Source organism: Perissodus microlepis, chromosome 22 (genome assembly GCF_051167445.1).
Source record: "Perissodus microlepis isolate ML-2025 ecotype Zambia chromosome 22, ASM5116744v1, whole genome shotgun sequence".
NCBI lineage: Eukaryota > Metazoa > Chordata > Actinopteri > Cichliformes > Cichlidae > Perissodus > Perissodus microlepis.
In genome coordinates, this window is record NC_140481.1 from 21,613,183 (window position 1) to 21,637,323 (window position 24,141).

Below are 24,141 nucleotides of genomic sequence, written 5' to 3' on the forward strand. Positions count from 1 at the left end.
CATTTTCATTTTCATGTCCCTCAGGACATGTTATTAGACTACTAGCAGCATAAACTTGTGAATTTTCACCAGTTGAAATAGGAACACAATTTATTTCCAGCTGCTTCATAGACTCTTACTCTCTACATCTTCAGTGATTTTCAAGCTGATGTGCAGCTGTTCCATTCACACAATGAAGTATATATATCAATAATATTAATAATGGATGAATCAGGAATCTTATTGTCTAGCAATATAAAAATGAAAGTTAAAAGATCAATAAAGGAAGTACTCATTGAGAGAGCTAGCAAGTAATTAAGAGAGAGCAGAGATGATAGAACAAACTAATATGTTGGTATTTACATTTCACTGAGTTTCTAAATAAAAATATTCAGGTCATCTAGGCATGGTTACATTGAGTGGATAGTGAGTGCACCTCAATTTCTACCCGTATTTTTTAAAATCCTCATTGGATTAATCTACCTCTTTTTTTATGGATCTAAAAATGCAAACTAAGGAATGCATCACAGAGATCTGAGTTCCTCAGTTTAGCTGCTTTACTTGAACAGCTTCTGATCATTACTAATTAATAAAATCCTAATTTCTTCTACTACAAACATGTGAACTGGTCCTTTGCCTACCTCAGCATTGCGAAATACTTTGAGCATGTCTGTGTCAAATGCTTCAACCGTCTTATAATGGCCCGTGAGGATTTGCTTCTCAATGGTGCTCAGGTCCAGCGGGTCAGACACCTTCTCGTAGTACTGGCTGTTCCTGATGGTGCACAAAGATAAAAGAATTAGGCTCCAAATTTGATTTGTCAGTAGCAGAGGTGGGTGGGAGGACAAAAAAAGGAAGGAGAACATTCAGTTCAAAACTTATTAAATCAGATTCAACCAAAACTCAAATTTCTATGAGCATACAGGGCAACAAATCCCAGATTATAACAGCTTTTTTTTACCATGTAGCTGAAGAAAAATAATAAGCTGCTATTGTTTTGACACCAGCTGATTACTATCAATACTGGACAAGCATCAACACACAGGCTGTCACGATTGTGTGTGGCGAGAGATAAAACTGTTACACTACGTGGGTGCTGTACACAGATAGACCAGATAACATAAGTAGGCGCTGTTTGGTAAACATGAAACAGCTGGTCGATATGCAGGTTTACACTCTTACCTCTTTCGAGATGGGAGGTTCACCAGCGGGGCAGCAAGTGTCTGACCAGCGGAGTCTGAGATTAAAAGAAAATAATAACATTCCTGTCATCATTTTTCAATCACAGATTCTTATCATTCAGTAAACAGTGGACAGCTACACAGAGGCACTGAAAGATTCCTTCAAGAAGCCTGATCAGACCCCAGATCAGGCTAGAGGTCATACTAATGAGAATATCAGTGTGACCGGGGTCACTCACCCTTGTAGCTGGTTATCATGTCACAAATCTCCTTGAAGATGTGAGCAAGGCGAGCGGTGCGTGTTACTTCTGTGTTTTCCTCGGCTGCAGCTAGCCTTCGTGTGCGTACCGACCGTGACGTCTGCAGGGCTGAGAACTGCGTCAGGAACACGTCTGGACACAAGATATGACCATTCAGCATTAACGTCTAAAACATCTGCATATTTACAGTCTCTGAAATTTGTCTACATTTCAAAAATAAATGTCCGTGTCCCCTTTATCGTACACTATTCTTTACATAGCTTAAATTACTTGCAACTGAATTTCTTAAGCTTGTACCTGACTTGATGTTGCCATCATCACGGATGACTCCTCCCCAGCGCGTATACATGGACAGGCTGCTGGCATCCCTCTCTCTCTCACCCTCTCTTTTCAGCAGCTCCTGTTTCTCCCTCATCTTCTCCCAGTTCCTCAAGAGAAAAACTCGATGCTTCAACACAAAGTTTCTGGAAATCAAAGGAGACCGTTTAAATGTGTTACCATCAACTCACACCTCATGAGTTGAGATGTTTTTACTTTTAAATGACATATATATGTCTTGTGTATTAATAAACCACACTATTAGGATGGAGAAGCAAGCATTATGTGCAATCGAAAAAGAAATTTAATAAAAATGTGTCACTGGCTTCCCAGGTGCTTATGAATGAGGGGTTCAAGCAGATTCCTGTGTACAAGTCTTAAAGGAATTGTGATTATGTCTATCACTGGTGATGGCTTTTTAAAACTAAAAAAAAAAAGTTTCTGCTATTTTATCCCTGCTTGATTCATGTGACTGAAACAGGAAATCACTTTGGAAACTGTGTGGGTGGTTGACTTGACGCATGCTCAATTATCAGGTAAGGAAATCCCAGAAAGTTAATTCTGCTCATCTGGATGTTGCATTTTCAGTGGGAGAAACATTTTGTCTCCTGGATGGTTTATTGTGTCCAGACTGATCATCAACAAGCAGTGGAAAAAGTGGGCTCAACTGCTTAAATTCTCATTGTTACCATTTTTTTCAGCAAAAATGCAGAAATTTAAAAGGTCATTGCACTCACAGATAAAGAAACATATTTCATTGATACTAGTATTACCACCTTAAAATATAAAACCTCTCACAAGCCTACAGGTCAGATTTTTACTTTTAAGGATGCGTGGGAACCCAAACACAATTTATCAGTTGGCCCACTAGAGTTATGCTTCCTCTTCTTATCTTGTGTGTCCGTTTATGTTTTTACCTCTCTCTGTTGGACATGGGCTTCATCAGATGAGGGTAAAACTTGCTGCTGTCACTTGACTCTTCCTCCTGAAGATAACAAAAGTCCCATTAAACAATCCCTGTCTTCTCATCTTAAACAGTTTCTCATTCACACACATCGGTGACAACACCATTCAAGGTGCTCTTCAGTCTTTAGGAGCCACAGAGGGATTAAATGAGGGTTGGGGATTGAACTGCCATTATGATTAATGAGGAACCCACTATAACTTGCAGGTTACTCCTGATTTCATGCAAGTTCAGAAAACATTTTAGGTCACTAATGCAAAACTATACCCTTTAAGGTACTCCGAGTTACTTTTTTTAGAAATCCCGTGGCCCACTAAGAGCACCTCTGAGACAAAGAAAGATTTGTGCCCTACATAGATACTGCACCTGAAATCTACCAGGACAGTTAGATTTCTATTCAGTTAAAATGTTAGTTTTCCCTCATTAAAATTTTTTAACACAAGATATTAAGCTGCAAGGGAATCCTTTTCTGTGTAATAGGAAAAAAAAAGCCATTATCCAGTCTTAATTACAAGTGACCTGATCCCACCGCAAACTCTCACCACTTCCATCTATATGCATCACTCACTCGTTTCTTGAGCTGGTGTTTGGACTTCCTCTTCTCCTTGAGTCGACCGAGCCGCCGAGTCCCTCCTGATTTCCCAGGCAACCCATTAATACGCTGGCTCTTCCCTCCGATGATGCCCCGGCAGCCCTCTGAGCCACATTTGCAAACTTGCTGCAGAGAAAAGTGCAGTACAGTATGTGAGAAATATGCACAGGTGCAACAGAACGTCTGAAAATAAGCGTTCTTCCAAAACTGTTTCTAGTGCTTCACCTGCTCTTCTGTATTGAAGGAACGGAAGTTGTAGTCGTAGGTGAGCTCAGTGCCGCTGCTGATGTCTCTGCGAGCAAAGAGACCTATTCTGTACACCCCGTTCACTGACCTGCAAGAAATGAGTATATTACAATGAGTGAAGCTTTTATGAGATTTTTAATACTTAAGGAGATATTCTCCACTTTGAAAGGAAGCAAAGAAGCATGGTAAGTTTTAACCTGCCCACAGGCTCTGGAACAGCGTTTATAAAATAGCAGTTCGGTGATTTCATTTCAAAATCTGAGCTTACTGTAGTAACAACTGTCCCAAAAGGGCCTGTACAACAACTAGAAGGATACTACATGAACTTCTATTTGCAGTGTTTTTGTGGTTTCACTGACCAGCAGCTTACAGCCTCAGGACAGTTCCTCTCGTGGACTCTTGAGGCTGAATCCAAAAGCAAACCAATCTCCATAGACTCCCATGCTAATTTGCTAAATTTACAGCATGGTGCAGTTTTTGCTGCTGGCACTTTGTTTCAATGTATTCACACTTCAAATTAAGAAATGTCATCAGGGACAGTAGCTCTTTGGCTAAAATCATTTTACAATTTTACAAATGTCATGAGTCAAGCTTGCTAGTTTCAGCTTAACGTTTAGCACGCCACCATCACCAGTTCTAGTCTGTTCTGGCTCAGAAGAAACAGAATGGAGGTATTCAAAACAGTCCATCTTTTATATACAGTTAATGATATTCATAGGTCACTCCATTCTTTGCAACATAAGTGCTTTAACACATACACCTGAGGGAAAATCACAAAGTCCAAGTGCAAACCACACTTAGATGCTTCCATCAACCAAGAGATCCAAATCCAGAACATTTGTTGCTGTGAGGAAACGGTACTAAGTACTGAACCACACTTTCCAAAAGGTTAGGTAACAGGTATATGATTTCAGTTCATTATATAATTATACCCAAATGTGTATTTTTCAGGTTAATAGTGAACATTTTGACTTGATCACATGAAAAGATTCACTTTTTCAAGGGGTATAGTTCTAGGCTAGGGATAAAAAAAAATCACTAACTACATCCAAAACATATTATATCCCTTTTACACAAGGATGTACAAACACAAATTTCTCCCTGAAGCAAAGCTTTCATTTTAAGTTAAAATGTAATGTTAGTCAATTACATCAAACCCAGTTTTAAAATTGGGACAAAAAGGGAATAGTCAGTGTGACAAATGTTCAACAAGTAATGCCTTTCTTCCTCTCTCCAAATGAAGCAGCACTCCAGCTTTTCACTATTCTTGTAAGAATAAAACACACCATTCTGCTTGCCAGCCGCTTGATAATTTATTCCTTCTACAGGGGTAAAAAGCTGATTCAGCGCATTGTCTTCAGCCACTACAGCTGTATCTAAGGCCCGGCTGCATGTAATCTCTCTTCTGTGACAAGACGGATGACTCGTCAGGCTTTGTGCTGAAAATCCTCCATCCTTGTAGAGTCTTTTATTTCAGGAGTGCACGCAGGCACCTGCAGACCTGTGTCCTAGATTGTGAACTGGTCTACGTTGGAGGGCAGAGGGTACAACGTGATAGTAAACTCTATGATGTCATTAGCTTTCAACAATCAAATCCTCTAACGGAGTTGGCACGTTCACTAAAAGAACTAAAGATAAACTAAGCAGGTTTCACTTAGAAAAGCGAGGCAAAGGGAGGCCTGCTCAGCCAGGTCTCCATGAGCTGTGGATTTAAACATGCTGTGAGAACAAGCCCTCGGGAAAAAAAGAGAATTGTTTTGGCAGGTGTAAGGGCTTTAAGCCATTAAGGTCTCTGAACACTGGAAGAAAAGGAGTGAGGTGATCTCATCAGATTACCACAACCACATTAATAAGGTTGGGGTTTCAAGGTAGAGCCTTCTCATTTACAGAGCGGTGCACCTGCAACACGTGTGTCTTTTAGAGCTATTATGTACGATACCAAAAGAGAGGCAACAAATACTGCCTAGCATTCACTGTGACTACTTATCAAGGTCTGTTCAACTGGTTTAACTGTACAGCTGCATGAATATAATAGGCTTTTCCCCAATTTCTGCGTTATTTATTACATACTGTTACTATGGTGCCTGCACATATTCCACATGGCACATTTTCAAATAATGAGTTCTGTGTTTGCGGAGGTAATAACAGGCTTCAGACAGCATTAAATGCTTAGTTACTGGTATTTTTGTGAGGATGGATATCCTGTTCTCCAAACCTGCTGCTCCAACCTTTTTTGTTTGCCAGTAGCAGCAATCAAATGGTCTTAAAGGTAGAGTGGCTTTAATGAGAAAAGAGTTAAATAGCTCATTTCAGACAGAGGGGCTGCACCAAGCGAGGCACACAATAAATAAACATTATTTTGAGCTGCAACATCATTATACTGCACTGTTACCTACTATAACCCCTGGTCGTGGCTGGACTTTATGTAGCTGGCCTTGTCTCCAGTTGTCTAAATTCCACGGTACTATCTTTTGGGCCATTCCTAGTGTGTTATAGCTATAGTCGGTTGCAGAGAAGACCATTTTAATAACACACAGACAGCCTATTTAGGTAATAGGCTGGTCTATTTTAACATGCCCCGACTTTCAAGAAAGCCACAGAAATACTGAAGTATCAAGCTAGAACACTTTGCAATGAGCTCCTGTGACACTGCTGTCACATCGAGCAGCATCACTTGTTTAACACTGTGCCCTAACATCCCCTGTGACTAAATCGACCTGACAATATCTGCCTCACATGGTAACCTATACCGATTTGGACTATTATAGACACATAGTGAGTATAAAAGCAGTACTCTATATCTGTAAACCAAATGTGGTTCACACCAGGCCTCTATCCCATCCCTAACAACTTGTGGCAACTGCTCGTGCTCAGAGCCAAAAAGGCTTAGCCAAATCTGTTCTTTGGTAAGCACCCAAAAGCACCACAAGGGCATTAGCAGGGAAACAGTTCAAGGCTGCTGTGACACTCACCACTTCTGCATCTCACAGTTGGGTTCACAGCTGTGGTTTATGAAACGCGCCTCATTGCCCATTCTGTAGCTATCAATCACCATGCCACTATCCAGGTTCAGGCAGTAGTGGCCACTGTGGGAGAAGTACTGTTCCATCATGCGACTCCTAAAACATGGAAGGTAGGAATGTATTGAAGATAAGAGAAAGAAATATACATCATCTAACACTAGTTTCATTGTATAGCAATGAAGATGTCCATCTCACCTGAACTCCTGTTCGCTAACAACTTCACCCAAATACTCAATGATGAACTGTCCTGAGCGGAGAGACTCCTTGGTGCGGATGCCCCACCCTTTGCCCTCAGTGCGGAAACGCTCCAGACACTGGACCCACTCGTGTCTCTGGATATGCTGGTTGTCACAATGATCTCCACATGGACAGGTGCTGGGAGAACACTCAGCAAAGCTCATCCTGTGAAAAATAATTTTTTTTAAAAATTATAAAATAAGGTTGCCATTATAGGAGCTTGGAAAGAAAAGCAACTGGACTTATGTAAGTTTCTTGAAGATGTTATTACCTGTCATCCGAGAAGCTTCTTGATTACCATGACAACCCCCCCAATCCCCAAAACTCCAGACCTCTGAATCAGTCCACTCATTCTCAACTGTAAAATGTCCTATCCAATCAGAACCATGGAAGAAACTAACACCTTTGCCAAGCTGTTACAAAACGCTGTCAACTGCTGCAGTGCCACAGGGATATTTTCAACAGCCAGTGCTTGCTTGTTTTCAGCACCCCTGAGGCATGGTTTCTGTACAACATCTGAAGCACATTACTGTTTTTACTTTGCTCTGCTGCATGCTAAAAACTCAATAGGTTTGCAACACTTAAGATGTCAGATTGAAGAGGATATACTGGTTACAAACAATAAAAAAATAAAATAAAAATCCCCTTCCTATGGAGATAGGTTTGACTGGAGAGAAAGACAGCCTGAAGATGGAGATGGAGTGCAATGGCTGGCATTCCTGTCTTGACACCATGTTTTGCCCTCTATTCAAAATCACTTAATTCCTAAAACAAAGCGATGTAAAATAACATTTCTAAACAAGCACATGGCTTCATCTGAATACTGAAAAGTAACATGAGACTTGTTGAAAACAGCCAATTATGATGGTGTATCTTTACCTATTCAAGCATTCATCCATGCAGCCTTTTTCAGTTGAGTCTCCGGGAAGTCTACAGTTGCATGTAGTTGTTTCATAACCAGAGAGAGGCTTCACATCCACATAAACATCTATAAAACATAAAACAGAGTATTACCATATCATTCTTACAGTGTTTGACACACAAAGTTGAACTGTAGACACACATCTTTAATTCCTGTTTTTGTAACCAGTGAAGCAAATATCCTTATCTTATATATTTATAGGGAAACACCTGAGTTTAACAAAGCTACAAATTATATTAAAAAAAATTGAAATTAAAAAAAAATCCTTTCACTCACTTGATCTTATTTTTTTATAAAGGGGGACATCAGGCCTCTTGTGTAGCTGAAAGGAAGAAATAGAGCGGTAAATGCAAAAGTGGTCGAAACAAAAATACATACTAAGAACCTCAGAAAGATTGATCACCTGATCATGTTTCCACAACCATAGGATGTCGTAAGGCAATTGGAAGTCAATGCGTTTCTGTCTCAGGTACTTTCCTGGGGGGGGGGGTATTTGGGAAGAAAGAAAAATCAGTCCGTTGTATTTATGCTTCATCTTATCACAGCTGAAAACACAGGCCTGTGATAAACAGAGGAGAGTCCTGTTCCAAGAAACAGGTTTATCTGGATAATTTACTAGAGCCGTTTGAATCTGACACGGACTGAAGCAAAATGAGGTTTTCTAGGTTTTACTTTCCCTCCCTTGGCAATTCATACAGCTAACTGAGAAATTCAAATTTGTGAAACCTGCCAACGACTGACTTCTGCATAAAGAAATTTAAGAAATGTGCTCAAAACTTCAACGAAATAAATAATTAAATCTACTTTCAGCTGTTCCCATATTCCCCAATTTGTCTCTTTTCTATCATTTACTTGTTAGGTAAATGATTAAATGACTACACTATAAATAAATAACTTGGTTTTTAGTGTTTAAAAACTCCTCAGTTGCTTCTTAAATTCTTTTTTTTTTTTGATGATCATAAAATAAATCAATAGAAAAAATCTCAACTAATTAATTTTAAAACTCACCAACATGTATTGGAGCAGGAAACAATCCATACTCATGTTCCCCGGGTATATACTCTAGCTTCTCTTTCTTCAGCTGCAGAAACTGACTACGGGGGCTGTAGAAGAGGAAAAGAAAAATGTGAAGGCATTTCACTGGCTGTGCAGAAAAACTGTATGACACTATGAAGTGTTGCTGTCTGAATTAAGGATTAGTAGGGAGAGGATTTGGATCTCCACGCCCCTAAGACTCACTCTTCAGTTTTGTACACATCAGAATATAACCCCGCTTTCTGGAACTTCTTCTTCGGAGGTCGTGCTGGTCTTTTCTCTCGCTGGGTGGCTATGGGCATAGGTGGAGCTTGTTCCCTGGAGACAGGGCCTGGGCCCTCTGATGAGCAGTGGCCATCTGGCTTGGTTTCCACTGAGCTAAAGATAGAAACATGACTTGGTTTCTAGTGACAACTGGACTTAATAAATGTTATACATACCACCACTGAATCCTAATATTAGTACTCACTGTCATAGAGAAGAGTCTCTCAAGTCCAGTCTTGTTGAATATGCAATAGTGTATTATAATTTGCTTACCCATGAAGGCTCTGTAGCTCATCTTGGGTAAGCCAGCTCCTTCCTGTCCCAGGTCTGGACCTTGCCACAAGGCTCCCTAGGTTTTCCTCTCTTTCAGGCAAGTGTCCCTCCATGTCTTCAGCCTCCCTGTCCTCTTCCACATCCTCCTCCTCTTCCTCATCCCCTTCTCTCTCCCAGTGCTTTCGCTTCTGACCTTTTCTGCGTTGCCCCTGGACTACCGACTCAATAGCATCAGTCACAGTATCACCCTCCCACCCTCTTCCCTCTGCTAACCGTTCCACCCCTTTCTCCCGGTGCCGGACTTGATTCAACTCTACCACAGGTGGAGGGGACGGTGGTGGGGAGGGTAACGGGTGTTTCCTAGGACGTCCAGGCCCCCTCTTCTTTACCATGTTGTTTCCTGTACGGGCCTGTCTCTGCAGCTTCTTGGCACGCAGGATTTTGTTGACATGGTGCAGACTGTATTTGGAGGGCTGTACCCGATGGGAGTTGTGAGACAGTGAGACATCCAGGCAACACTCCTGAGAGGGAGAGAGGCAGGATGAGGAGGTTGAGCTGTGGGAGTGAAACAGAGAAGACTGATGATGGTGCTGTTGGCGGTGGTGCAGGGATCCTTCAGGTTCTTCCGAGGTTGGGAGTGCAACACCCCTTGTCTGGATACCTGATGACCCTGAGGAGAGAAACAGAAAATGAATGGTCTAAATGAATCTTAAAAATGCTAAGTAGCAACAGGACAGTTAACACGTCAGCACTCAGGAAACAGTGATACTATGCTTATGCATGTCTTCTCTTGTTCCTTAAGGTCCTTTTCTATTCTCATACATGCTTCTAATCACACTTCATTCCTTTTTGATTTTCGTTAATCCAAGAGTAGCAGAAAAACTCTGCTAAAATGCAGAAAAACTGCTGAAATCAGTACAACTTGCTCTTTGGTCATATTTCTTCTATAAGAAAACAAAAACAAGTACATAAAAAAAAAAAACTGCAGCACCTCTAAAGTGTGTAAATCATCCCCTAGATGTATTCCAACACTTCCAATAATATTCTTTACACAGATGAAGAAAAAAAAATGTTTAAAGGACACTGTACACTAACAACAAAACTTCAACCAGCCTTGAAGCATGGGGGAGGAGGTATCATAGTCTGGGACTGCTTTGCAATCCTTTAAAGGACAATGAATTAAAACTGAGTGAATTTTACGAGACAATGTCAGGGAAGCAGTCCATGCCCTGAACCTTAGAAGACACTCTGGGTGATGAAACAAGACAAATGACCCAAATCCCATAATTAAGTAATAGCAGAATGGCTAAAAAATAAGAAAATACGGGTTTTGGAATGGTATGGAAATAGAAAGTGAGAGGCTAAAGAAACTGTGCTGCTATTTTTCCCCTCATTAATATTGATCTCCTGCATCTTCTTAGAATACTTCCTTCCCTGGTCTGACCTTAGGAAACCATATTTCTAAGTTGTTTTTATTTTTTTCATTTCAGACAGACCCTAATGTTTTAAGAATGTCTACACCATCAAACTTTACACAGTTTCATTTAATGCATTTAATATGTCTTTTTACTTGAGAAAAAGAAGCATTATTCTTACTCCTAACTCAAAATCCTTTCATTTTTTGGTCACCCATACAAATGGTTTATTTTGGCTGAAATATGACTTTCAAAAGAAATGCCAAAATAATAATATAACAATTCATACACTTAAGTGGATAGAAGTTGCTGGCAACTGTACAAGTCTGAATGAATCATTGGACACATTGTGTATGCATTTAGATTAAACCCTCTTTACTTCATGGTAGGGTTTTTTAAATAAGGACATTTAGCATAAACTGTGTGCCAAATCAAACATGCAGATCCATCTGCTGTGGTGACCACAATAAGGAAATAAGGAAGCACCTGAAAGTACAACCTCCTCCTCCTTTACTAGACAGTACTGAACTGACACACAGCAGACCGCATATCACCCTGTAATATAAGGTCAGAGTGCGATGATCAGTTAATTAGCCAATCACTGAACCATATTTTTAACAGTCCAATGTGCTGTGACACTCTTTGAATCTGCCCATCTCAACGGAAACCTCTTTCACATCTATTCACACGTCCTTTTCCAAAACATCCCTTACACTCTTTTTGCTACACGTCACTATCTCTACACCCACTACCCTGTCATTGTATATTTGTCAACTTCTGTCATTCCCCACTTGCGTTGTGTGGCAACCCAGTCCCCACCCTTGGCCTCCCCTACCTTCACAGTTCTGTCTGTGACCGCTGGGTGACCCCATCTCCTGAGCTCTAATCCAGGATTACCCTGGCTTGGTTTGAACTGCATCATGCTGCCTCAACAAGGACCTTTCGGCTTCCCATATTACTCATAGACACACGCATAAACATTAGGTAATACTCACATACAGTCAGCCTACCAGTGCTCATACACACGTTACAGCTCGTTAAGAGCCTCACAGATGAAGCGAGATCTCTACCACGGCACTGTGTCTTACATCAGCAACATTAAACCAGCCCAGGTGCTGGGTGTACCGATGGATAGGACTAGGCCCCACATTCTGAGCTTTTGAGGGAAAAGACTACTAAGTATAGCACGTTAACAAAATACTCCACCCTTCTAGCAAGATGAGCCCTGGCAGAAATGCTATATCTATAACTGTGGCTAACCACACACACAAAGGAGCTAGTTTAAGCAATTATGTATGCTTTTTTTGCCATGCTGGTAACCACTACTAAGAGCTACCAAATGTTAGAGCGAATGCACACAAGATGTCATTGTGTCTTTAAAGTGGGCTTGTTCACTAAAATAAATGACCCATCCAGCTTAGTATTTTTTTTCTTCCTAACACTGGAGAATTGTTAATTTTCCAGTGTTGCTGTGAGGTATGGATTTGAGACCCCACTTGCTGTGCCATATGGCAATAGCTGCCCACATAAAGGAGTTAGTGCCGGATCTAAATGATTGGACACTGTGCCAGTTTTGCCAGAGCTGTCCAAAACTATAAAGCCCATCAAACAGCAGCCAATCACATTTAGACACAGAATTCACTATACAACTGCATCAGAACTATTTTAGGAAACATGATTTTGGTGGAAAATTAACTCCTGCAACCTTTAACAATGTCACATTTAATTTGGGTCAAATGACTTTCTGTACAGAAAAGTTATCAAAGACACAAGCTTGAAAAGCTACACAGATCATAAAGGATTTAATGGATGAAATATCCAAGAGGAGGTGAAGGCAAACTGCTCCCTGCTGCTTTAAAATATTACGTTTTTAATAACCTATGCTACAAACATGCCAAGATTATTCAAGCAAGGTATTAAGCAATTATGTTTTCCTGCCACTTTGCATTTACTTTTTTTTTTTTTTTGAAGCTCTGCCATAAAATTAATTTTACTATGGGGTACACTAGGAGCACATTTAATTGGAATGCCGTCCAATACACCATCACCACCTATGATCTACATAAAGAAAAAAAAAAGCAAAATAAACCACCACCAGAAATTCTCCTTTACTATAAATGTCAACTAAAGCTGAAAATGTTTTTTTGTTTAGTTTTTTTTTTTTTTTAATTATTCCTAACCCAAACAACAGATTCCAAAAGTGCCTTACCCATCTCTCTCCTCTCTGCTGATGTTGAGTGTTCCTTCCTCATTGGCCGGTCCATGTGAGAGAAGCTGGAGCTCTCTGTAACTACATCAGTCTTTCTGCTCCTGCCTCCTTTCAGTGAAGTGCGGGTGATTGCTGAAGCAAACAGATTTGTACGCTTTGGAGAATCGTGGGTTTCTACATCCTCTGTGGGAGTGAGAGGCTCCTCATCCTCACTGTCCGAGCAGCCCGCTGGGTCTTCTGCCCGTCCGTCTGAGAAGGAACCCTGGCCAGGAGCCAATTGACTCCGTGACAGCTTTGAGTAGTCTGCTTCAGAGTTGCCTATCCTGAACCAGGACTCAGCTGAGTGGCCCTTTGAGCTGTTGCCCAATGCAAGCCTTGAAGGTCCTAGACAGGACATGGAGCTCTCTTTGCGCTTGTACCTTTCAGCAGATGAGGATGAGGAAGAAGAGGGGGAGTTAGCAGAGGTAGTGGCAGCTTGCTTGCTGGCACTGGTGCTGGAGGTGTCTCGTCCAAAGCGGCATCGCTGTAAAGCCTCTGCCATTCCTAAACCACTAACTCGCTCTCCTTTCCCAGATGTTCCACTGTCAGAAATCCCTGCACTAGCTCGGCTCCCTGATCCACCTCTTGCTGCTTCCTCCCTGTCATCCTCAGCACAGCGTTCTCTGTGTTTGTGTCTGTGTTTATGTTTGTGGTGCCAGTTGAAGGAGAGCTCAGATGACATGGGTGGGTATAGGACAGGAGGCCGTCCTGCTCCCAGGTACTCCTGCCTTAGCAGCTTGTGTTTTTTCTTGTGAAACTTTGAGTGGTTCAGCAGGAGATGTGATGGGTGGTGATGATGTAAGAAAGATGTGGGGGGAGGTGGGAAAGACGGTGAGTGGTGAGTGTGATGTGATGGGGCCGTATGGGGTGACTGGTGGTGTGGGTGGGGATACAGCGCACTTGCTGGAGGATAACCTCTGTAATAGCCCAACCCCAGAGGTCCTGATGAGTAAGGAACATAGGAGGGGTGGTAGAAGCCTCCACTTGAAAGGGGGAATCCAAGTCCAGGTACAAATGGAACCTCAGACATAGACTCCCTCAGTTTGGGAGGCCGTCCACGTTTCTTCTTCATATCCGGTTTACGAACATAGTGCAACGGGTCACAGGAGTATGGTGGATGAGAGTAGAAGCTGCCAAAGTTAACCCTGAAGATTGTAGGCAGGAGGTCTCTGTGAACATAATGATGCGGAGGAGGGCCACCTGTGCCTCCTATGGCGCCAGCAGCCCTGCCACCCACCCCTGGCACTCTACTTGATCCCGCTGCTATGCCTATTCCGCTTCCGAGCCGGTGCCCTGTGGTGCGGTGAGTTATGCGTATTTCACTTAGTCGCACAACAATCTCGTCCAGCTCAGCGAGGAAGTCTGGGTCAAGCCGTCGGGAGCGTAGCTGTAAGTACTTCTTCTTGCGTTTCCTCTTCTGCCTCTTTAGCTTGTCATAGCCGGGGCAGCCATGGCTTCGGCGTTTGCATTTGTGCTTATGTTTCTCCTTGTGTCCCACTAAGGTTGTGGCGGGAGCTGCTGGGTGAGGTCTTCGGGGATCAGGCGATGACCTTGTCCCATGGGGTGATGGAGACGGTGAAGGATGTTCCATAAGTACATTGCTGTGTCGACGCCTGCCCCTTGAGTTAATGCCCATCCCTGGACCCATAGCTGAACCCATGACCCCTGGCATTAATAATCCACCACCCATCCCAGGTGGGATGCCAATTGCACCCAAGCCACCTGCTCCTCCAGCTTTCTCACCACGGTCAGAGGTGCTGTTATTGTCTGTCCCTATACCACTGTCACTGGGCACCGTCTCCTCGCTGTGTGACTCACTCACTGGTGATGGCGTGGCTTCTTTTAGCTCACTCAGAGGGGCAGGGGAGGTGGGATGGAGTGGCCTGGGAGGGGAAAGCTTATGATAATGGTAGTGCTGCCTATAATGGTGATGGTGGTGATGATATCCACGGCAAGATGACTTTTTCTGGGAGGCTACTGGGACACCAGACGATGACATCGAGCCCATGACTGGGTTGCGAGGATTAGGAGCTGAAAAGGTTGGAGGAGGAAGCGAAAACGTGTTATGGCTATGATGGGAGTTGGAATAGTGAGAGTGACCTGCGAAGTGCACTGAGCCTGGCTCCACAAAGCTACCATCGCTGATGGGACTGTGGCCTCCACTCAACTGTGAGAGGGAGGGTGAGGAAAAAACCTCTGAGGAGAGCTGGTGCTGCTGATGGGACTGTGACTGATGGGGATGAAGAGGGGAAGTGGTGTTTGGAGATATAAAGGTTTCTGAAGGTGACATTGTAGCTGAGACATTAGTTGCCGCTTTTGGTTTACGGCCTCTCCTTTTACCCATGTATATTGTGCCCTTTTTACTGACATTAATTTGAGGCCCTAGTTTTCCTCCAAAAGAAGCAGCTAGGGATGACAACGACTGCGTTGCAGCTTCTGCTGTTGCAGCCATGCTACTAGTGGTGCCTTTAGGGGTGTCTTCTGACCTTGGGCCTAAAAGGATTTGACTGAGAATACGCTTCCGCTTAATGCTTTTCATCTTATTGATTTTGCCAATAATAGTTTTCATGATAAGCTGCCCGTTTCCTTTGTTGCGGAATCTTTCCCCTGCTTCTGGAGCCAACGTGGGAGGCTGACCCTCCTGGGGTAAAGTAGGAGGAAGGCGCTTGGGGCGCCCACGTTTCCTAGGCATAGGTTTAGGAGGGTTTAAGTCTACCTCGGGGTGAAGAACAGGTGGGTCCTGTTCTTCTTTGGACTTCAACAAAGATGAAAAGACCTTAGAGGGTTGTAGCTTGTTAGGGGGATTCCCACGGGCCGGTGCATCAAGCCTTGGCATTTTAGACTTTGGCCTTCCTCTTTTTTTAGGCTGGGGTGGGAAGAGCTGTGACACTGAATTTTGTGACACAGGATTTGGTTTGACCTTATTTGGATTTGGGGGCCTGCCTACAGGTCTTTTAACTGGTGGCGTTGGAATTTCCAGGCTTGAAGATAAAGGCATGGTGGTTTTGTTCTCAGTGAAGAGACTGTCCGGGCTTCTCTGACTTTGGGCCTTTAGCATAACACGTGTCCAGCGGGGTTTTCTTCCCCTGCGCTTTTTAAGGGGTTTGCTGTCCTGCTCTGCTGGAGAGTCTAGGGATGAATCAGGAGAGTCATCTCTGAGAGGCGTCTGTGGGCTTTCTTCTTCATCATCATCATCATCATCATCATCATCATCATCATCTGGCTCCAGTGGGGAAGGTGTCCTTTGTCTAATAGATTCAGTGGGACTGCTAGTCCAACCGGGTCGGTTACTATCCTGGTTGGGACTACGTTTACTTGGACTAGAACTTTTTCCCCTCTCAACTCGTACTGACTGGTTGCTTCCCCCTTTCTCTTTCCCTTCTGGCCTTCCAGTTGCTGCTGAAGGGGGGCACTTGGATAAGTCTCTGGGGATGTCCCTGTCTTGCTCTCGCTCACCTGCACTGCTTTCTTCTGCGAGGGCAGGAGACTCTCGTGCATGGTGTCCTTGTGAGGGAACAGGGGAGCCCAGGTGACTCACTGCACTCACCGTCCTCTGCTCCACCGATGATGATGAAGATGATGAAATTGGACACAATGAAGGTGACGTGGTATGGGGTAAGGAGTGAGCAGGGTGTAACGGTTGCTTAGAAATGCTACTGTTGCTGCTGTCACTGTTGCTTTCATTTGACAGGACTGTCAGGCGGTTATTGCCATAGGTGAATGCTGGGCTGTTGCTGCGACTACTGCTGTTGGTGCTGCTCATGCTGATACTGTTGTTTCCGTTGCTGCTAGCAGCTTTCCCAGTCCCATCCAAGTCCTCGTTCCTCAGCGGCGTCAGGGTGGTTGAATTTTCTAAAATACTGTCTTTGCTTCTAGACCCATATGGCCGACCAGGTGGTCTTGACACAGGAGGTGGAGGAGAAAGGTGAACCATTCTTGAATATGTGTTCCTATTGGCCAAAGCTCTGTCTCGTTGCTTGGCTGTAGGGGCCATAAAGCCTGAGCTCGGAAGAGGAGGGCTGGGATCAATCTTTGCGGGTTTGGCTGGCTTAGGGGTCTTGGATGGTGGACAAGTTGCTATTAGTTGAGCTAATTTTTCAGTGACGGTTGGCGCTCCCCAACTCTGAAGACCTTTGTCCTTATCTCTTTGACTGTCTGTGCTGTAGGTGCATTGAGGAGGCTTAACACCTTCAAGGCTGGGTTCTTTCGTTAAAGATAATGGCGGAGATGGTGAAGATGTCCGGGGGTTTGGTGGCGGAGCTGGCGCTTTCTTCCCAGAGGAATGCGTTTTGCTGTCTGGTGGAGGGCGGTGAAGGTTAAGTGGTCTCTCAGATGTGGTGGTAGCTGCTTTTGTGTCTGACTTTGAATCAGACTTGCAATCCATCTTTGGTGGACCCTGGAAGGGTGTTAGGGAGAAAAGGCAAGGGATTAATGAGAATAATAGAGATGAATAATTATTATGGTAAAGAAATAACAAACACACCACCCAAATTTCTAAATTATATATATATATATATATATATAATTTTGAATGTGGTAAACAAGCAGCAGAGGCGCAAACTAGGACTGCTTGATTTGCAATTTGAAGAAGGTAATGTACAATATTAAAGTTAAATATTATCTTTTAGATATATACAGCACCAGGTACATCATAATTAAGATGTAAGCAATCTTGCACAACATTAAGCAATATTTTAAAATAAAGCGTAAAACAGAAACTGACACACATCATGACAACACACATGGGAAGTATCAGCAGCAAGTGAATGTTACACATTCATTGGTAAGATCTTTACTCCAACGGTGCTTCACAGGCATGGCCAGAGGTGGAAGTTACCCTCAGCTCAATAACACTTATTAGGGTCAGACTGAGGACAGAGAGGGAGAGTGAGAGAAAGGGGTCATGCGGGGATGGGGGTGGAGAGTACACAGCCAGGCAGAGGACAGACGACACAGACGGAGGGTGATTGAAGGGGCCAGTGAGTGATGAATAGAGGCAAGCCAACTGAGAACACAATGAAAACTAAAGTAAAATTTATGGTCTGCTCTTTACTAGCGTAATAACACTGTGATTACTAGAGTAGCTTTGCTGTAGACCAGTGGCTGACTAATAACATTTTAAGGAAGTAAGGTGAATGAAAATAATTATACTAGTTGTCATCACTGAATGTTTAATTTTGTTCAAAGTGGAAAATCACTGCTGAACCAAAATAAATAAAATCCACAGCATCTAGCCTCCATACCTTTTTTGCCGGAGCGTTCCCATTCATTTGGGAGGGTGTCAGGGTGGTAGTGCTGGCAGGAGGAGGAGCTAGAGGAGGTGGTGTGGGAGCTTTAGCAGTTGGGGCTGTTGAAGATGATGAGATGGGTGGTCTGTTTACACTGGGACTCTTTTCCCTCTCTTTTTCTCTGCCCTGTGAAGGACTCTGGCTCTGACTGCCCGCCCCGTCACCTGTGGTGCCTGCACGGTTTCCACGGGCATTACCTCCTCCACGACCCGTATGCCTCACAGTGGCTCTGAAAGCCGGTCGGCACACATAGTTCTCCAGGATCTTAGGAGGCTTCTTCATGCGTTTCGCCTGGAGGCCAATCTTCAGTTTGACATTGCCCTCGGACAGGCTGCTCTCTTTGATGGAGAAATGGGACTGGTCACCACCGGCACCTCCTGGCCCGCCTGTGCCTCCTGCACCAGCAGATGCGGTGGGGGTTCCCTCCTTCTCTCTGTCCCTCTTCTTTTCCTCCTCTTCTTCTTTCTTTCCACCCGCTCCCTCCTTCTCTCGCTCCCCTGTGGGAGCACCGGACAGGAGAGGGGGTGGCGTTGCAGTCCTCCCTTGAATCTTCTGATCCATTAGATTGTTTGGGGGGGGTACAAGTTTATGGAGTTTAAGGAGTGGTTAATGTGGATACCAGGTAGAGTTTTTGTCTGGGGATGGGATAAGGGTGAAGGGGGGAAAGGGGGAGGGGGATAACGGTGAGGGTGAAGCTCTCCTTGCTTTGGGGGCTTCTCTCCCTTCCTCGGCTTTCCAGCCCTATTTCTCCGTCCTTCAACTGCAGGACCAGGGACAGGTAGAGGGGAGAGAAAGAAGAAAAGGGAGGGTAGAGAAGATAAAAATAAATTCCACATTAGTCACTGAAATAGAAAAACAGAAACACTGACAGTTTTAAACAGTCTTAAAATGAACGCTGGTGAAAGGCAGACAGAGAGCAACAATTTTATTATCTGTTTGGTTAGAGTGTCCTTCATCTCATCTCTGACACTTTTTATGGTGCGCTCATCCTCATAGATTATAACAATCTGTGACCTATTTACACAGCAAAGTCCCCTCTACCTCACCTCAGAAATGTAACCTTAGGAACAAGGACTTTGAATTGTCCACCTGCGATTTCCAAAGCAGATTTACTTTAGAGCAGTGGCTTCCAAACTGAGTGCCTAGAGACAGGTCCAGGTGTGGTTAGGGATTTTTTTTTTGAAAAGAAAAAAAATTATTATTGCAGAATCATAGAAAGTGGTGAATGACAATTTTCAGTTTACTATGCCAGCGCACATCAAAAGGCCTTGACTGATGCTAAAGACAACAGCATTTGTCAGAAACGCCTGTGAAAGCCACCCATCATATGGCTTTAACTAGACCAGGGATAGCAACAAGTCAACATAATGCCAAGCAAGCTCTAACCCAGAAATGGCAAGAACGCATCTATGACTGCATGCAAGTGTCTGTCATGGGCATGGATATAAATTAGAAGCCAGTGGAGTTTAGTCCAAAAGTAATAACATTGTAAAAATCAGGCCCAACAGTTCATTTGTCTGACAATACAATGAAAATAGTCACTCATGCCATTCCAGATGGCATTAGAGGCCATTTTCTCCCTTGAAATTTTGTTTGGCTTGCTCTTTGGTGTTCCTTGGAGTCAGTAGTTGATCCCACAGCACTGCCACATCCTTCCAAGTGTTACGGAGTAAGATGCAGAATGAGCAATCCCTTAAGTGTTCTCATTAGCTGCAGTGAAAACGGGTGCCTGTGATAGTGGCAGCTCACAGCTCACACGCTAGCAGCAGAGAGCAGCATGCTTCTTAATTGTCCTCTTTGGGAGGACAGCCCAATTCAATGAAGTTGTCTACAGCTCCCTGCGGCCTCTGAGTGATTTAATGCGGATTTGCCCCCAAGCAGGTGCTTTCTCTGGGTGAAGTCATTTAGAGGCAATTCACAACTGTGACCTCAGCACACTAGGTCTCTGGGACTAGACGAGAGGATCCAGCCGCCTTTTCCAGCCTGAGTGATCAAGCGTCAACATGCCGGCGGTTTTTCTGCATCCTACATTAGTGGAGAGCACTAAAGGAGGTACTTAATGGAGCCTCAGGAAAGTCATACAAGTCATCACATCAGTAAAGCATCACGGTAAGATGAGGGGGGAAAAGGAAAACATAATCTTCCTTGCAATAGTCTTACACCATATTTGTTTTGGATTATGACAGTGGAAAACAGTAGTAGAGATTTTTTTTTTTTTTAAACCACACAGTAAACACTGCAGAATTTTTGGATTCTTGCCTGCGGTTCCCCACATGGTCCTTTCAGTGTTTACTTCAATTACTCACTCCATTTTGCCTCAAAACTGCACACTCCCCCTCGCTACACATACCACACTGAAAATCACACCTCCCACTTTTCTTTAACACTCCATCAATCTCGGTGTTCTTTCCCCTGGTTTTCTTTAAGCTTTTCCATCCTCTTCCTCCTCGATTTCGCAAAGTTGGAAAGCACTGAGAACAGCACACAAACTAAAGTCACTGTGTTCCCACTTTAATCAAAAACACATTTCACCCATCACCCACCCCACCAACTCCTTTTCCCTGTGTCCTTTTTACACACAGTGACAAATGTTCTCCTCTTTCTTTTATGCTCACGGTGATGGGAGCTGCTTCCGTCGCATAACAGCAGCAATGCCAAAAATAAGCCACTTTAGTACCCAACTCTGTGGACAGCTAGTGACACAAGTCGGCAGAAAAGCCTCCCAGAGAGTCAAAACATTCCCCTCACCTCTAACAAGCTAAGTCAGGTCATTTACTGGCATTCGCTCCCCTGCTGATAATCTGACACCAGGCCACATCGCTTTCTAATTTCTCATTGATCAGCCTTAACACTCAAGTGTATAATTTTCATGTCTAGCGCTGAGGTACTTTTTGTATATGTGAAGCAGTTAAACTGCACTACAGTCATTTCATTGCCATAGTCATACTGCAAAACAACTGAATAGCAACACTTGTGGTTTTGAAGGCTGATATTAGTCACGCCTGTCTGTCCTTTGCTTTTGTTTTCTGAGAAGACCAGTATGCAATGCTATGAACGCAAACAAATGCCAAAAGAAAAACGACAAGATTCAACAATCAATTTCACTCCAACAACCTAAGAAATAGCAGAGCAGGGAGGAACGTAGTAAACAACTCCTGCTCCCCCTCTCTCATTTCTTCCCCCCTTTACTCCCTCCCTCCTTTCACTCCCTCCTCACTTTTGCACACGTTGTTCATAACTGCTTATTTCCCTTTGGCCATAGCAATAGTATCCCACCCACCCACCAACCAACCCACCCACCCCCCTGCATCATTCACATGAGGGCTGGCGTCTGCCCTGAGAGCTCCCTGTCATTTCCAGAGCTCCACTGGTATTACTACAGGGCCGTGCTCAGAGGAGGGGGTGGAAGCAGGCAAATTCCTCTACTACTACAATCACCAGCACCACCACTGCCGCCGCTGCTTTGTATCACCCAGCAGCGGAAGTGCTATAGAATTGTAACAGACCGTTGCTTTAAAAAAAGAAAGAAGCGGGGACAATGATTAAACTCCCTGTTAACTCGTTGCGACAAAGCGGAACAGAGAGGCAGGTGTCATTCACACCTGCACCGTGCAAACATCTCCCCCAGCAGCCCAGGGAAGTTCAACCAGAGGACTTCCAGTACAGCGCAAAAACATGCGTGCACTTCAATTTAGAACAAGAAAAAACATGGCTAACCAGAGCATGAGTGAGCAAACCAAATAATGTTATCTGCTTTCGGTTTCCTGTGCAGTCAACACAGCCCCTCAAGGGACCAACTCATGAGTCTGCGAACCGATCAGCCCTAATTTCCCCGCAACTGCCCTTATCTAGTCATACTCGTAATTACTGTCTTAATACAAAAGAAACCGAGTATCTACATGCGGTTCTGCAAGCATGCTTTTGGGGTGGGAAGACGTCTACTCCTGCGTAAACAACACCTATCAATGTGCATCATTTCCACTCACCTCTGAAATAGTCCAGAAACGGTGTTCACATTATTTGGCTGTGTCCTGTCTTCTTGTGTATCAACGTGGTGGCCACATTTCCCCCCCTTTATTAAAATAATCTTCCAACAGCTGAAAAGCCAAAATGAAAATAAAAAAAACATGATCAGAACAATTTAAAAAGGGCTACAGTTATATATATATATATATATATATATATATATATATATATATATATATATATATATATATATCAACGCTGTTGTAGGAGTATTACAAACAACTTCAAACGGAAACCACTGCACACAGCTCCTGACCACTCACTAAAATTGATCGTTAACCTTGCCAAGCTCCAAGACAAAGTTGCTGAGTGCCAACATGCAAAGGACCCCCACTCGCTCCCCCTTAACAATTTTATTTCCACAACACTTAGCACTAACAGCCGGAGCGGTAAAGTAATAGATCGCCACTTGGAGCTTAATATAACCCCATGCATCACGAAAGTGTTGTTTATTTTGTAAAGAGCCAGCCCGTACAATCAGTCCAATAATAGACACGGGGCTACAGTCTGTATCAATGGCATTGGCAGCAGCTAACTAGCCATCTATCAGCAGGCTGTTTGAGAGCTATTTAAGCAAATTTCACTTAACTTAGACGCCGTGTAGGCAGCAAATGAATAACAAACGCCTACAGCTTTCATACAATTTGTGTAAACCGAGTGAAAGTGACACAACCCGGGACAAGTGATGTACATAATCTTGCATCTCCGTCACATTCTCGCAGGCACTCGTGTTACTACATCTCAGCTACGACGGCTAGCGATGCACTAGCAAGTGAGCTAAACCAGAAAAAAATCTCCCAACGTTACCTCAAAGACAAACGCGCAATTAAATCTGCTTAAAAACGCGAGTAAAACAAAAACAGGGACTTATATTCCGGCGGTATAAAATAACAGATGCAGGGCTGTGTGGGTTATTTAAAAAAAAAAAAAAAACACTAACTGTCAACAAAATGGCGGCTGCGTTGAATCAACAGAGACCCGAAATGGATCTCCCTCTTATTTCTTCTTCCTCGGTGTCTAAATCCTTTTTTCCTCACGGCGACTGGTATCCGTAATATCTCCCGAGATGCTCCGAAATCCACTCCGACACACCGTTAGCTGGGCCTGGATGTGTCAGCGCGGGCCTCTCTCGTCAATCGGGCCTCCATGTCTGCTCAGCCCGTATCGCTACTGTGTCAGTACAACACGGGCATTCTCGGTCCCTGAGAGGAGGGAGGGAGGGAAGGAGGACGGACCGAGGAGGGCGGAGGGGAGAGGAGCGGAGAGGAGGTGAGGAGAGGAGAGCAAATGTCGGTTGTACGCGGTTCCTGCGGTCCCCAGTCATTGACAAAAATGACTGTGTTTCATTATTTCGCTATTTTCGGTTGCACTAGGGCGAGGGTGTGTTTGGCGGTGCGCAACAGTCAACTGTCAAATCCCGGTTTCGTGCCTCCTTTCAAGGGGTCAAGCCTATAAATAAACCATCCTGCCCTCTGTTGTCATGTTCGACTCTGATGGATTGGGCGACTAATCGATCACCCTCTGGCGTTTTTTTTAATGCTTTCCTTTTTCATTGCTTGTTTGGTTTTTTGGCTATTACAGTGTTGTATTTGTTTTTTCTATTATTTTATAATAATAAAAAGCTGATTAAGTGATTTAAAACTGTCAAGAAAAATTCTTCTTTTATTTGCTTCTGTCTCACCTGATCTCTAGCATCTGCTTCTGTCACACTTCTCCTTTCTTCCTGCCTGGCAGCTCCGCATCCCTCCTCTACACACGTCCAAACTATAACTAATATCCTCATTTATAATTTTGTCCATCCTGGCAGCTCCCAATAAAAATCTTATAGCATATTCAGCTCTGCCACTTCCTGTCTTTTTGTCAGTGCAAC

The 24,141-nt window shown here is 43.7% G+C and overlaps 1 protein-coding gene across 1 annotated transcript in view; it reads right to left on the minus strand.

The window, feature by feature from the left end:
• ash1l (ash1 (absent, small, or homeotic)-like (Drosophila)) overlaps positions 1-23,725 on the minus strand; it is a 33,321-nt gene extending 9,596 nt beyond the window's left edge. The window contains exons 1-19 of the mRNA XM_084918700.1: positions 23,212-23,725; positions 22,232-22,342; positions 18,201-19,005; positions 12,919-17,353; positions 9,295-9,964; positions 8,962-9,135; positions 8,731-8,825; positions 8,126-8,199; positions 7,999-8,044; positions 7,680-7,788; positions 6,759-6,965; positions 6,513-6,659; positions 3,520-3,628; positions 3,271-3,420; positions 2,656-2,723; positions 1,718-1,884; positions 1,400-1,552; positions 1,162-1,216; positions 621-753 (exon numbers count right to left, since the gene is read on the minus strand). Coding sequence (XP_084774826.1) covers positions 621-753; positions 1,162-1,216; positions 1,400-1,552; positions 1,718-1,884; positions 2,656-2,723; positions 3,271-3,420; positions 3,520-3,628; positions 6,513-6,659; positions 6,759-6,965; positions 7,680-7,788; positions 7,999-8,044; positions 8,126-8,199; positions 8,731-8,825; positions 8,962-9,135; positions 9,295-9,964; positions 12,919-17,353; positions 18,201-18,806 — 7,398 coding nt within the window. The 5' untranslated portion in view covers positions 18,807-19,005; positions 22,232-22,342; positions 23,212-23,725. The remainder of the gene's footprint in view (positions 1-620; positions 754-1,161; positions 1,217-1,399; positions 1,553-1,717; positions 1,885-2,655; positions 2,724-3,270; positions 3,421-3,519; positions 3,629-6,512; positions 6,660-6,758; positions 6,966-7,679; positions 7,789-7,998; positions 8,045-8,125; positions 8,200-8,730; positions 8,826-8,961; positions 9,136-9,294; positions 9,965-12,918; positions 17,354-18,200; positions 19,006-22,231; positions 22,343-23,211) is intronic.
• Positions 23,726-24,141: the final 416 nt, after the last annotated feature.